Below are 13,277 nucleotides of genomic sequence, written 5' to 3'. Positions count from 1 at the left end.
TGAAAACATGCAGTGGAATTGAGCTCTCCAGCACATGTAGGTACTTTGAAATTTAACCCAAAAGTACAGTTTTGATAATTTGGCTATTCTAGTTACATGTTTCAGCTCCTCGAGATTGTATGGTTTGTGGCACGTCGGCATGGTTTTGCAGCATTCTGCAAGTTCTGTTTAGCTTACGATAGTACCCACATATTAACATTAGTGTAAATGTGTTAGTGTTTTTGATCAGTTAATTTGAATTTCTAAGAAATATTGTGATAATTTAGCCCTGTCCCAGTTTTCATCAGGATTTGAAATTCTTTAATTCATAAACGGAAACTTGCGATGTTTGTTTTAAAACTAAGAGTAGTATTTTTTAATTACATGAACTCAGTTAAGATTATTCTATTAAATGGAAGTATTTTCTTCTAACTCTTTTTCTGTGTAGTTAGATTATAGTGAAGAAACCCATTTAAAAATTTCATCTTGGGGGCCACCTGGGTGGTTCAGTCAGTTGAGCATCCAACTCTTGATTTGGGCTCAGGTCATGATCCTAGGGTTGTGGGATCAAGGCCCTCATCAGGCACTGCACAGAGCGTGAGGCCTGCTTAAGATTCTCTTTCTGCCCCACTCCTTGGCTCTCATGTTCACTCACTTGCTCCCTTTTTCTAAAATAAATAAATAAATAAAAATTTAATCTTGGGATCTAAAGGTTCATGTAATTAATTACAAAATGTCTAAGAATTTAGAAAGAAATGTATAATATTTAATTTAGCAGTATTTGTTAGTGAATCTTAAAACTTAGTAAATTGTTACTAATGTTGTAAAGAGTAAAGAAAGGTTTTTTGTCGGTTTTATCTTTTTTAATTTTTCAAAGACCTATATGATTTCAAACAGACAGGAGGATGCTTTGTTTTGTTTTAAATGCATTTTTCTTCTTAATATTCTCTCTCCAGGATAACTTCAAACTAATGTGTACTAATGCTATGATTTACAACAAACCCGAGACCATTTATTATAAAGCTGCAAAGAAGCTATTGCACTCAGGGATGAAAATTCTTAGCCAGGTAAAGGAAATTCTTTGTCATAAATAATAACATAAAATCTATATACCTTTGTTTTTTGGTTAGAGTTGATAGAGATCCAGTCCAGTACAGTACTAGTTTTACAGGCAGATTTTATTAAAGTAGGAAATACTAAAGGAAAAAAGTTTTCACATAAAGAAGAAAATTAAAGCAGGAAAGTTCTCATTTGGAATTGATGCAAATAAATACTGGCATTCACTACTAATTATTTATTTAGAGGCTATTGAATTGGTAGTCACCAGATAGATTTATATTTGCTATGAAAGAAACATCACCCTGAATTCCAGGGTAAGATTGATTAGATGAATTATGAGAGCTTTTAGGAGAAAAGCTGTCTACTTCCCTTTGTACAGATGGACCCTGATGCTTTGGTGAGGCACAGGAACTCCTTGCAGTAGAAAGAAATAAAATTTCAACGAGCAGTAACTTGCTGGTTGCCACCTCCCCACAGGAGCACTGTGCCTTGAAAGACCACAACTGCTACATAATAAGGTGGTCAAGGTGGGAGGAACATGTGCACATGCACAGACACTTACTTCATCATCAAGCTTCATGAGAGCACATAAACATGACCGTGTGTTCAAAACAGGTTAGTGGCAGAAAATGACACGGGCTGCCTCAGAGCTACAGTTTGAGGAAAGGCCTTGGGGTAAATTGAGGTGATTGCTGTGCACCTGCTGGGAGAAAAGGAGAGCTCACGAGATAAGTCGTGTTCTTTGAGGTTTTACTCAGCTCTGAGTAGGGTGGGAAACTAACAAATGATCCTGGCACCTTACCATGGCAGGAAGTTGGAGTTCTTTGAACTTGTGGACCTCAGGCAAGGCATTAACCACGCTGGGCCTCCAGTGTTCTCGTGTGTGGAGAAGAAGGTTTCAAGAGTGATCTCCCAAGATGATTGCTAGCATTAGGGTGCCAACTCCATAAGAGCTAGAATTAGGAGGAGACTACAAGAAAGGAGAGCAAGACAGGAGAGGGATTTTGCGAAGAAGGAAACGAGTGGGTGTAAGACAGGAAGAATGAGAAGGAAATCAGAATTAAGAGCTTGGGCCCAGACTCAGGAGAGTTATAGGATAGTAGGAATGAGTCATGTGTAGCCGCACATGGCTTTCCAGTTGTTGTAGTGATCATCTGTATCACACTTTTACGTTGAAAGAATTGTCGTGGTGTGCAGATATCTGAGTGTCTGTGTGCTTGGCTCTAAAAGATTTCTTGGATCCGTTTAACTGGGGAAAGAAAAACATTTGGATTGACAATTATTCTTGCGCAGACAGCATCAGTTCCTACCCTTTCCTAAAGACTTAAGACCCTGTAATGTAAGCCAGTTACACATCTTTGGCAAAATCTGTTTACCCCTCTTTGCAGGAAGGTTCAGAATCCAGAATGAAGCCATATTCCAGATTTAAAAATCTGCAAATGCTCGTTACTGCACTTGAAGTAAAAGTGCATCCTGCAAGTGCAGTCGTTAGTCACTCCAAAACCGGATATTGAAGTTTTAGGAGAAAGTTGAATTTGCAGTATTCCAAGTAAATTTATCAACTTTCATGTCCCATTTTTTTCTTTTCTTCAGATAATGTAGTTAATATAACATGCAAAAGATTCCACTGTCTCTTGAATTTTCCTGGGGATGGGATGGCTGGAAGCACAGAAAATAAACATTCTTCTCCACTTTCCCTTTTCTCTCTCTGTTGTCTTCCTTTTTTCAGATCTCTTCCTGTTGAGGAGCCCTTCCCATCCTGTGTTATAGTTTCCTGTTGACTGTCCTCTCCACCCTAAGTGGGAGGGATCCTTACAACAGTGATTTTTAAACGTTTAAATTTAGACCTGAGTTAACTCTTGTAACAGCAGCGCTCCCAAGAGAGCCCAGTACACCCTTCTATGATTGATGTCTTTTAAAAGATCATTGGTTTTGAATGTTCAGTGTAAAGATTGTGCAGTCATTTATCATTTTTTTTCATTTACACATGAATAGTGACTATTAGTAGACGTTTTTACTTATTTATTTTTTAGTAGTAGACATTTTTATAAAGGACACGTGTAGAATAATTTGTTTGCTCTCCTAGATAAATACTAGCATGCTGCGTGCTAGTACAAACAAAATAATAGAATCAAGGTTCAGGGCCTGGCTGTGCCTTCGAGATGCTGAGTGACCTCAGGAGGCAGTGTTACCTTTCTCAGCCTCGTACTTCACTCCTAGAATCATACCTGACATGTGGGAAAGCACCAAGGGTTAGCTGTCATTAATGGCAAAGAATCAAGCCCTTTTAGTCATTTAATAATTGTTAAAGTGATAAGTAGTATGCTGATTGGGAGACATCTTAATTATTTTTAAAAAAGACTACTTTCAAAGGAAAATTAAATTCAACTTTTTCCAGTGATTTGTGTTGAAATTTAGGAAATTTCTCTAATTCTTTTAATTCTGTGCATGTTCTGGGTTTTTTTTAATTGTTTTTAATGTTTATTTATTTTTGACAGAGAGTGAGAGACAGAGCATGAGCGGGGGAAGGGCAGAGGGAGAGGGAGACACAGAATCCAAAGCAGGCTCCAGGCTCTGAGCTGTCAGCACAGAGCCTGATGCGGGGCTCGAACTCACAGACCGCGAGATCATGACCTGAGCTGAAGTCAGATTCTCAACTGACTGAGCCACCCAGGTGCCCCTGTGCATGTTATGTTTTTTAAAATTCCAAAATGTTTTTGATGTAGGTTCTCCTCTTTATAAAATCCAAGAATGGAAATAAAAAGATAAGTGAGAGCTTCGTGATCTGAACACTTAACAGTGCGCCAGACTCTGATTTAGATACTAGAGAGAGATGGGTGAGAAATTACCTAAATGATATACACAAGGGAAAACACAAACAGGCAATAAAAAGTTACAGAGACGATCATACTAATATTTTTTTAAGTATGTATTAAATCAGACATATTTTTAAAACTCAAACTGGCAAATTATTTTAAATACTGTTAAATTTGGTAAGGATTCAGAGAAATTGTCAATCACTGACGTGTATATATAATGTATACACTAACATGTAATATAATGTATATTAATAAAACTATTCTGGAAAGCAGTTTGGCAGTAAATATCAAAAGCCTTATACTCATTCTTGTTGACCTAGTGTTTTCACTTCTAGGAATTTTTTTTTTTAAGTATACTTACATACAGTATCACATCTAGGCATTTATCCTAAAGAGATCTTCTTGGAGAGATTTATTTACAGTGATGTTCATGAGACTTCTATTTGTAATAGTGGAAACTTGGAGATAATCTAAATGTCTGATAGCGGGATATTAGTAAGACCATGGTACCTAAGATAAAGTAATATATATATATATATATATATATATATATATATATATATATATATGTAGTTACTGAAAACACTTTAAAGAATACTTAATGATATGGAGGGCACATGCTTGTAATTTCTTAATGAAGAAAATGCATGTTACCAAATATTCAGTGTAATGCCAATCTGCTGATATGTGTAATGCTTAGAGAAATACTGGAATAATGATAAATTAACAAGGTTTTTTTTTTTTCTCCTCTACCTAAATCTTTGTCTACAATGAAATATATTACTTTAATGGTTCTAAGGTTACTTTAAGATAAAAGTTCAGTAAAGATAGCTAGTCCAGAGACACCTGGGTGGCTCAGTTGGTTAAGCGTCCGACTTCAGCTTAGGTCACAATCTCACGATTCGTGAGTTCAAGCCCCGTGTCGGACTCTGTGCTGATGGCTCAGAGCCTAGACCCTGCTTCAGATTCTGTGTCTCCCTCTCTCTCTGCCCCTCTCCCGCTCACACTCTGTGTCTTTCTCTCAAAAATAAACAAACATTTAAAAAAAATTTTAAATAATCCATGTTCTTGAGGCTCTCATATTCTGCACTACTAATATAGCAGAGTGTGATGAGCCAAAGCCCCTTAGGAGACACTAGAGGCCTGGACTTCATCACTGGTTCTTGACCTTAGGTGAGTCATGTAGCATTTCTGGGCTACATTGTTCTTATTCAAATGACCTCTGGTCTTCTCCAGTTCTTAGTTTCTATTATTCTGCAAAAATCCTCCCTGCCGTTGCCATGCAGCCCTAAGGAGACTGCACTCCATATTTTATCCAGGGACAGTGCTCAGTTGGAAGGCAAGAGTAGTCGCTAGAAACAAACGTGCCTCCAGAAACCTCAAGCCCTTAACCACAAAGAAAATTTCACAGCATATCAATGCAGTGGAAAATTAAGTACATGTTTCACAAAATATAAACAAGGCTTCTTTGGTTAGAAGAACATTATGCTTTCTGGGAAAGAAACTACACTAGCAACCTTTCATTCTCCTTGAAGCATGTTGTTTTCACACGGAGTAAAATGCTAGAGTCATCAGTGATTATCCTAGGATACCAGAGTATAAGGGTTCTTAACAGGTTCACATCATCTAGCTTTTGAAATACCTGATAATTCTTAAGTTTCACAAGATAAGCCGTTCTGTGAAATCTAAAATTTTAACGTGCTATTAAATTCTGCTTTTTAAATTTAGTACTGCAAAGAATACTTACTAGTATTTATTCATACTTTCTCTGAACGTTTTGATGATGTAGTCAGGTTGCAAAGCACTCTCTTATGTTGGAAATTAAAGATCTGAATTGAAGGAATAGACTGTATTTTTCTGGTCCCCAAACATTTCTCTTGTTATAATTATATTTAATTGCTTTTCTTCCCTTTTAAGTGTGAACTCACATTGTGAGAAAGAAATGCATTACTTTAAAAATCAATGGCAAACATACAATGAGAGTGTTCTTGAATATTTTTAGGAGAGAATTCAGAGCCTGAAGCAAAGCATAGAATTCATGGCAGACTTACAAAAAAGTCGAAAGCAGAAGGATAGAACCGACCAGTCTCAGAGTGGGGAGGACAGCGGCGCCTGGCCAAGAGAAAGGGAAGACTCCGGAGACCCTGAAACCCGAGCCTTCAAGGGTACCAGCAAGGAAAACAAAAAGTAAAGAATCTTCGGGATATTGAAGCTAAGCTGTCTTTTTCAGCCTAGGAAGGGGGAAAAATACTAATTCGGTGCCTGCCTTGGGAAATCCAAGTCCTGGTCTGCCCATGGTTGGTTGGTTGTGGCATGAAAGTCCATTTTGGTGATGTGATACCCTCCTCTTCTCATAAAGGCACTATATGGAATCGTTTAAACACAGTTCAGAAAAATGGTTCTGAATGTATATTCTTATGAAAGTAGTTTTAAAATCAAGAAATTATCTTTAGGGACTGATTGTCGGAGAACTTATTTAAATAGAACTCTAAGAAAAAATTTGTATTCGTTACCTCATTCCATAGACAGTAATTCAGCTTACCTGTAGTTAAAGCCATTCCTAAGCAGATGGGCTGTTGCTGAGGTGCGTGCTGTCCACCAGACATCGCCTGGCGGGACCAGTACCTCCCAGCAGTAGCCGGCGTGGCCGGACGCAGGTGCGTGCACCCGCTCTCACCTCTTGCCAGCGGCCCTCATGCCTCGCACCTCACCGTCCTCTCTGGAAGAGGGTTCTAGGGAGCGGCTTGGGATTTCTGCGGTTGCAGTGCAGAGAAAGTAAACTTGTGACATATTTTTGTTCTGTTTTTAAGATTTGTACAATTTAAATGTATTTCATTTTAAGTTTTAAAAATCAGGCTTTGAAAAGAAAATTCCATGTCTCTCCGCTTTCAAAATATGTTTGAGGTAGAATCCATTTGTGTGATGACTGTATTGAGAAAAATGTTTAAGACAAATAGCACCAGATACCGAAAGGAGGGAAGTAACCAGGGTGTCGGGTTTGCTTTACTTAGAGTGTGGCACAGGCCCTCGGCAGGCCCCTAGGGAACAAAGCTATAGTTGGTGATTGTAGTGCCATTGTCACCCTTTGAGTTGTACCCCTATTTGGAACTCATTTTAATGTTTTCACCTTTTTTTTTTTTTTTTTACTTAGTATTAATGTGTGTTTTCAGGAAAGACAAAGATATGCTTGAAGATAAATCTAAGAGCAGTAACTTAGAAAGAGAGCAGGAGCAGATTGACCGCATTGTTAAGGAATCTGGAGGAAAGCTAACCAGGCGGCTTGTTAACAGTCAGGTGATTGGACTTTTCCTTTCTTTTCACTACCTTCTGACTGGTCGTCTGAGACATGCAGTTTTCACATTGCTTGTGCACTTGTAGCCCGTGTCTGCCATAGAGTTGTTCAGTACAGTACTCTGAGGAGGCAGATTTAATAACGTATTTATAAAGGACATGATTAACCTTTTTCTCTATTATTGGCTTTTAGTGAAGTTAATGTGTTCTAAACTTGGCAAATGAGCATTTATACTCTGGTCTCTTGAATTCATTGTTTACCACATTGCTCTTAAAACCAAATAGATTAATACATAACTTCCAGCAGGTCACTTCCCTTCCCTGGTCTCCAGTATCCTCCTTTTTTTAACAGAGGGGACAAAACAGAGTGGCCTGAAGGCCCCACATAGCTCTTTAAAATTCTCATGTTTCCTTAACCTTCATTTCTGCAGCCCATTAGCACCTATGTATATGGAGCCAGGTGGGAAAGTTAATATCTAAGTGTAATGGTAGCAACTTACTATATTGGTTTGATTAAATTTAGGGCATTGTAGTGTGATTATATATACATATATATGTATGTGTACATGCATATGAATGTGGTACATATAAAACTGTTGAGGACATTTGGATACTTTGGGTCATTGCAGTGTGAATTTGAAAGGAGAAAACCAGATGGAACGACAACATTGGGGCTTCTGCATCCCGTGGATCCCATTGTAGGAGGTGAGTTCACAGATCACACTGTGCATGAACTTGCTGGTTCGCAGGCAGTAACCTGGGTGACGTTTTAAACCAGCAGGCCTAGTACTGTGAAATCCAACCGTATTGTCAGCCATAAAGAACTTGGCTAGGCATCATGTATTTCATGCTAATAGCATGAATAGCTTTACTTCATCTTTAAGTAGATTCTATATACATCAAGTTTTCTTTAAACTACAAAGTCCCAGGGCACCTGGGTGGCTCAGTTGGTTAAGAATCCAACTTCGGCTCGGGTCATGATCTCACAGTTCAGGAGTTCGAGCCCCATATCGGGCTCTGTGCTGACCGCTCAGAGCCTGGAGCCTGCTTCAGGTTCTGTGACTCCCCCTCTCTCTGCCCTTCCCCCAGCTCGTACTCTGTCTCTCTCAGGGGGGAAAAAAAAAAGTCTGGAATTTCAATGTATTTAATACAGAATATCAGACCCACAATTAAAGCCAAAATTTTACAGTTTCTAACTCTGGCTCAAAGAGATTATGGTATGTATGCTCAGTTATTTCTGGAGGTATCTCAAAACCTTCTTATAAAACATCTGACTGACTTTTTAAATTTCAGTGACTAGAACGAATATGTATGCCATACAGTACCATATAGGAATAATAAAATCCTGCTGACGTGATGGCTTTCACTGTGGTTGGTAGAAAGTTTGTGAAGGTTGGGAAGCATTGCTTTAGAACCTCCGTCATGTTTTTTATTTCCCTCAGGTATTTTAATGGTAGTAGTATAGGGAATAATTTTAAAATTTGATATAAGAATTTTTTGTCATTCACCTGAGACGAAAAATCCTATATTGTGATAACGCAAATGTGAGCATGCTATTTTATAAATCCCCATTTTCCCCACCGCCATCATGAGAGAGATCACTGGGGATACAAAAATGAATGACGCTTCAGTTAACAGTCTCCAGTATTTACCTCTTGCTGCAGGCAAGGCCTGTCTTGGGTGCCGGAGGTGGAGCTGGGTGTACAGCAGGGAACAGAACAGAGATGAGTCCCTCCCCTTTTGTCTGTGGGGTGCGGGATGGAGGAGCCAATGAGAATAATCGCGTGAAGAAGAGCAGCTGTGACGGGACACAGGTGGGGGTCAGAGAAGGCTTCCTTATTCCTTAGCAAGGTGACGTTTAGGTTGGTCCCAAAAAGTGAGTAAGGAGTACGGGGATAGGAGGTAAGAGACTTTGAAGCAGTGGGAAGAGCCGGATGCATTTGAGGACTAAAGAGGGGAGCCTGTTCGTGTCTTTCGGCGCTTCCCTCCACTCTTGAGGTGCTGACGGAATCCCTTCACGTAGAAGAAAAGTGCTGTCTGCAAAGCAAAACTCACTTTTTGCTTTTATGTGTACTTTTCGTTTTATGTGAAATGTATATGGTATTGAGTCAAAGTGCCACGAGATCGGGAACGTTGTTCTTTCTAGTGTAGCTGTGTGAAAATTTGGTAATTAAGAGGATAAGGATGCAATTAATGATTTAGGTGACACCTTAAGATCTGCCCCTTTCTTCATGTCCGGGGTCTGTCTCTGCCCTTGCTCTGCTTCCTTGCATTTGCAGCTCCTGGAGTCGGTGTGGCCCAGGCTGCCCTGGCTCCTCACGTTTCGGCAGCTCCCTCAGAGGCCTGAGCACTGGTCTAAGGTGGAAGCTCTGCCCCTGCTCACTTCCAGGTTCTTCTTCCAAATTCCAGACTGCTCGCCAAGAGGGAGAGAAGATCCAATTTAGGTGTTCAGAGTTTCTCGCAAGTGCTTTCATTCCCTCACGCTGATCACCTGTGGCATAGCCTCTGTTCAAGGGTGGTCGCGGTGCAAAAACCAGGACTCTTCACTAGAGATCGTGTTTTCTCCTCATACCAACCGTCCTTCCCAGTTCTGCTTATATCAGAGTCCATCCAGTTACAGGGGTCTGCTCCTGGTTTACAGAGCACATCTTTAAGGACCGTTCCTCACTGCATTGAAAGTATGCCTCAGAGATCCTAATTCTTCTCCTGAATGTACCATGAGTTCTTGTCTTTAGTTGGGTGTTGTCCCCTAGTCTTTTACTAAGCTTTTCTACTCGTTTACTTTCATCACAGGTTTCAACTTTTAAATCCTTAATTTTTGTTTTTAAGTGAACTGCAACATGATTATAAAGTATTCCAGGAAGCAGGAGAGGGTAATGAAAAGGACCAGGTTTGGGGCCTGGCCACATTCCTACCTTGCTAAGCTGCGATTTTCTTACGTGAATAAAGCCTCCTGGACAGAGTCCCATGGATGGCACGAAGCAGCGTGCGTGCAGACACCCTGCAGATCACCCATCGGCTCCTTACCACGTGCACCTCCCACACCGAGCCCGGTCTTCTGTTTCAGAACCAGGCTACTGCCCTGTGAGACTGGGAATGACAACCGGAAGGCTTCAGTCTGGAGTGAATACTTTGCAGGGGTTCAAGGAGGACAAAAGGAACAAAGTCACTCCGGGTAAGGTTTTTTCCTCAAGCAGTTAGCGGGGGGAAAGTGTAATTACCACTTACTGCTTTATTACTAACTCTTTTGGTGGCATTTTTGCAGTATGAATCAACTCTTTTATTAACTTCGAGAGAAACTGAAAAATCAGTTACTAGTATTCAAAATGACTTTTGTTCTTTCTTTCCTTGGGGGAGAAGTCACTTGAGTTGTGACTTCATGAGGATCCAGGAGGGGGAAATACCTACCTTCTATTTGTTATGCCAGTCATTGAAGTAGTAAAATTAGAAGGGAATAATCTTTAATAAAATAAAAATCAGTTTGACACAGAAGTCAAAGAGCAGTATTGCAGTACTTAATTTCTGTCAACAGTGTTATACTTGAATTACGGACCCTACAGTTCTTATGCTCCACATTACGACTCCACGTTTGCAAATATCAGCAAGGACGACTCTGATCTAATCTATTCAACCTATGGGGAAGAGTCTGATCTTCCAAGTGATTTCAGGTGAGTCACCAGTTCATCAGTCTGCTGAGTGCCATGTTGTTCTAAAATCCTAATAAACGTGTGTATATACAAGGGGTGTGGTCCAAACTGGAGGTATAACTTTTGAGACCCCGTGTATGTGTTAGTCCTGAGGTGAGTAAGGTCACCTTAGGGAGGAAGTGAAGGGCAGGAACAAGTCCAGGACTGAACGCTGAAGCCTCTGTCATTGAGAAAGTCTTCTTTTTCTTTGACGGTTTCCCCAGGAGCATTTCATTTCACTGTGTTCTTGATCTTGTTTGCTTCTCTCATGACGGTAAAGTTAGCACTGGTAAGGCTGTAAGTATGCTATCATACCTAGACAGAAATTTTTACACAGTGGCGTATAAATTTAAGTCGTGTCTGGTGGAAACCGTTGGCTGGGATGGGAAGATGAAGCCGACAGGTGATTCATATGGAAGTGACTTTCCCAACATTCTCTCTTTCAGCATCCATGAGTTTTTGGCCACATGCCAGGATTATCCATACGTGATGGCAGATAGTTTACTGGATGTTTTAACAAAAGGAGGCCATTCTAGAACCCTTCAAGAGTTGGAGACGGTAAGAAGGCTGCTAAAGAACCGGGTAATTTATTATTGGCTCTCAGCATTAGTCACTGAGTGTTATGAAACCATGGGAGTCACCAGGGTGACAGCTGGGCTGCCTTCCCCTGAAAGACAGCCCGGCCTGGGTGTGGACCGCGGGTGGAGGACAATGAACGGAAACGAGTAAGCCAGCTACCAGGGTCTGTGAGGGCCAGAAGACTGTCGTTATCTCCCGATCTTGGGAACATAAGAATCAGGATGGGGCTGACTGCTCACAAGTCAGCTGGTGCCATGTACCCTAACAGAACAGGGGGTCTCGCTCACTGGATTGAAACCGAGTTGACTTACAATGCTAGCGAATGTCCTTTTCTTTCTTATGTGGTAAGAACACAGTGGCGGGGCCCCAAGGAACAAAATAAGAAACTTCCTCTTTGCTGTCACTAACACTTGTCGACTGTCTCTAGTTCAGTTGGACGTAGTTGATAATCTGGCAGGCCCACAGCTCAGAGACTAGAACCAGACAGTGTTCCTCCTCGTGCAGAGGAGAGTCAAGCTCCACACCGTCCTTGTCACCATACTTAGAAGAACCTTACGTCTCTCAGGGTCCTAGCTGTTTCCAGTGGCTGTGGCTGCTGTCGCCTTGTCCTCTGCCCTCACTGCACATGTGGCTGCTGGTCCCTGGGTGACTGTCAGCAGCGCTGAGTCGGCACCTCTGGCTCACTGAGAACAGCTGTACAGTCTTAGTGCTCGATCTGCTTTCTTCGCATGACCTAAAAACACGCACCTTCACATCAACTCAAAAATATTTTTCCTCTAGCCTTCCCATCAGTTAACCTGAATTAATTAGTAGTATTCAACTACAATTGAGTATCTTTCATTTGGTTGATAGGGCAAAAGATTTCAAATGTGAAATTTCTCTGTCCACTGATCCAGCAGATCTTCTCAGAATAGATCTTAGAAAAATTTAAAAAGTTATATATAAGGATGTGTTGTTTATAATTTTTAAAAATTGGGAATTGGTTTTAAAAAATCATAATAAAGCTTTTTTTTTTTTTTTTTTTAATGTTTGTTTATTTTTGAGAGAGAGAGAGAGGCAGAATGAGCAGGGGAGGGGCAGAGAGCGAGAGGGAGACACAGAATCTGAAGCAGGCTCCAGGCTCTGAGCTGTCAGCACAGAGCCAGACACAGGGCTCGAACCCACGAATAGTGAGATATGACCGGAGCCGAAGTTGGACACTCAACTGAGTCACCCAGACAACTTTTTAAAAAATAACATCATTATTTTTAACTTTTTAAAATTTTTTAAACTTTTAAAACTTTTTAAAAGATAACATCGTTCCTAATGTCTGTGCATGATATACCTTTGTCTGTTGTTAATATGTGCGTGATCTCTGAAGGCTGGTATTATGGGAAGCTTTCACATTCTCCATAGCATTTGAATATTTTACAGTAATCTTCTGCTACCCGAGACTATTGCTCTGTTAATGCAAAATAGTCCCTAGAGTGCCTCCTATTTCCTCCTTGTCATAGACTTACCGGTTGTTGAAAACCGACTCCATTTACTAGGTACTTCTGTGCTATTTACCAAATACTTTCATACCTTCTTGCTCAGGCACAGAAAGATTAGTCTTGAAGTTACCAGTAATAGGTACTCTTGACTCACAAATACTCTCAAAATGCTACTTATTGTGTCTATTTCATTTTTGGTTTAAAATAAATTCCAGGGGCACCCGTGTGGCTCAGTCAGTTAAGTATGTGACTCATGATAACGTCTCAAGCCATGATCTCACGGTCAAGAGATCGAGCCCTGCATCAGGCTCCTCACTGAGCATGGAGCCTGCTTGGGATTCTATCTCTCTGTCCCTCCCCAGCTCCCTCTCATGCGTGCTCTTTCTCTCACT

The 13,277-nt window shown here is 40.6% G+C and overlaps 1 protein-coding gene across 3 annotated transcripts in view; it reads left to right on the top strand.

Annotated features, from left to right (window-relative positions):
- Positions 1-13,277, top strand: part of BRD7 (bromodomain containing 7) — a 37,923-nt gene that overhangs the window by 19,170 nt on the left and 5,476 nt on the right. For 2 of the 3 annotated variants that reach the window (XM_058707819.1, XM_058707818.1), the window contains exons 6-12: positions 936-1,046; positions 5,860-6,044; positions 7,028-7,151; positions 7,778-7,853; positions 10,216-10,323; positions 10,681-10,816; positions 11,281-11,416. In XM_058707819.1, coding sequence (XP_058563802.1) covers positions 936-1,046; positions 5,860-6,044; positions 7,028-7,151; positions 7,778-7,853; positions 10,216-10,323; positions 10,681-10,816; positions 11,281-11,416 — 876 coding nt within the window. The remainder of the gene's footprint in view (positions 1-935; positions 1,047-5,859; positions 6,045-7,027; positions 7,152-7,777; positions 7,854-10,215; positions 10,324-10,680; positions 10,817-11,280; positions 11,417-13,277) is intronic. The other variant, XM_058707820.1, reaches the window with a different exon arrangement.

Source organism: Neofelis nebulosa, chromosome 17, assembly GCF_028018385.1.
Source record: "Neofelis nebulosa isolate mNeoNeb1 chromosome 17, mNeoNeb1.pri, whole genome shotgun sequence".
Lineage (NCBI taxonomy): Eukaryota > Metazoa > Chordata > Mammalia > Carnivora > Felidae > Neofelis > Neofelis nebulosa.
The sequence above is the reverse complement of the archived record's forward strand: the minus strand, read 5'-3'. Positions and strand labels throughout refer to the sequence as shown.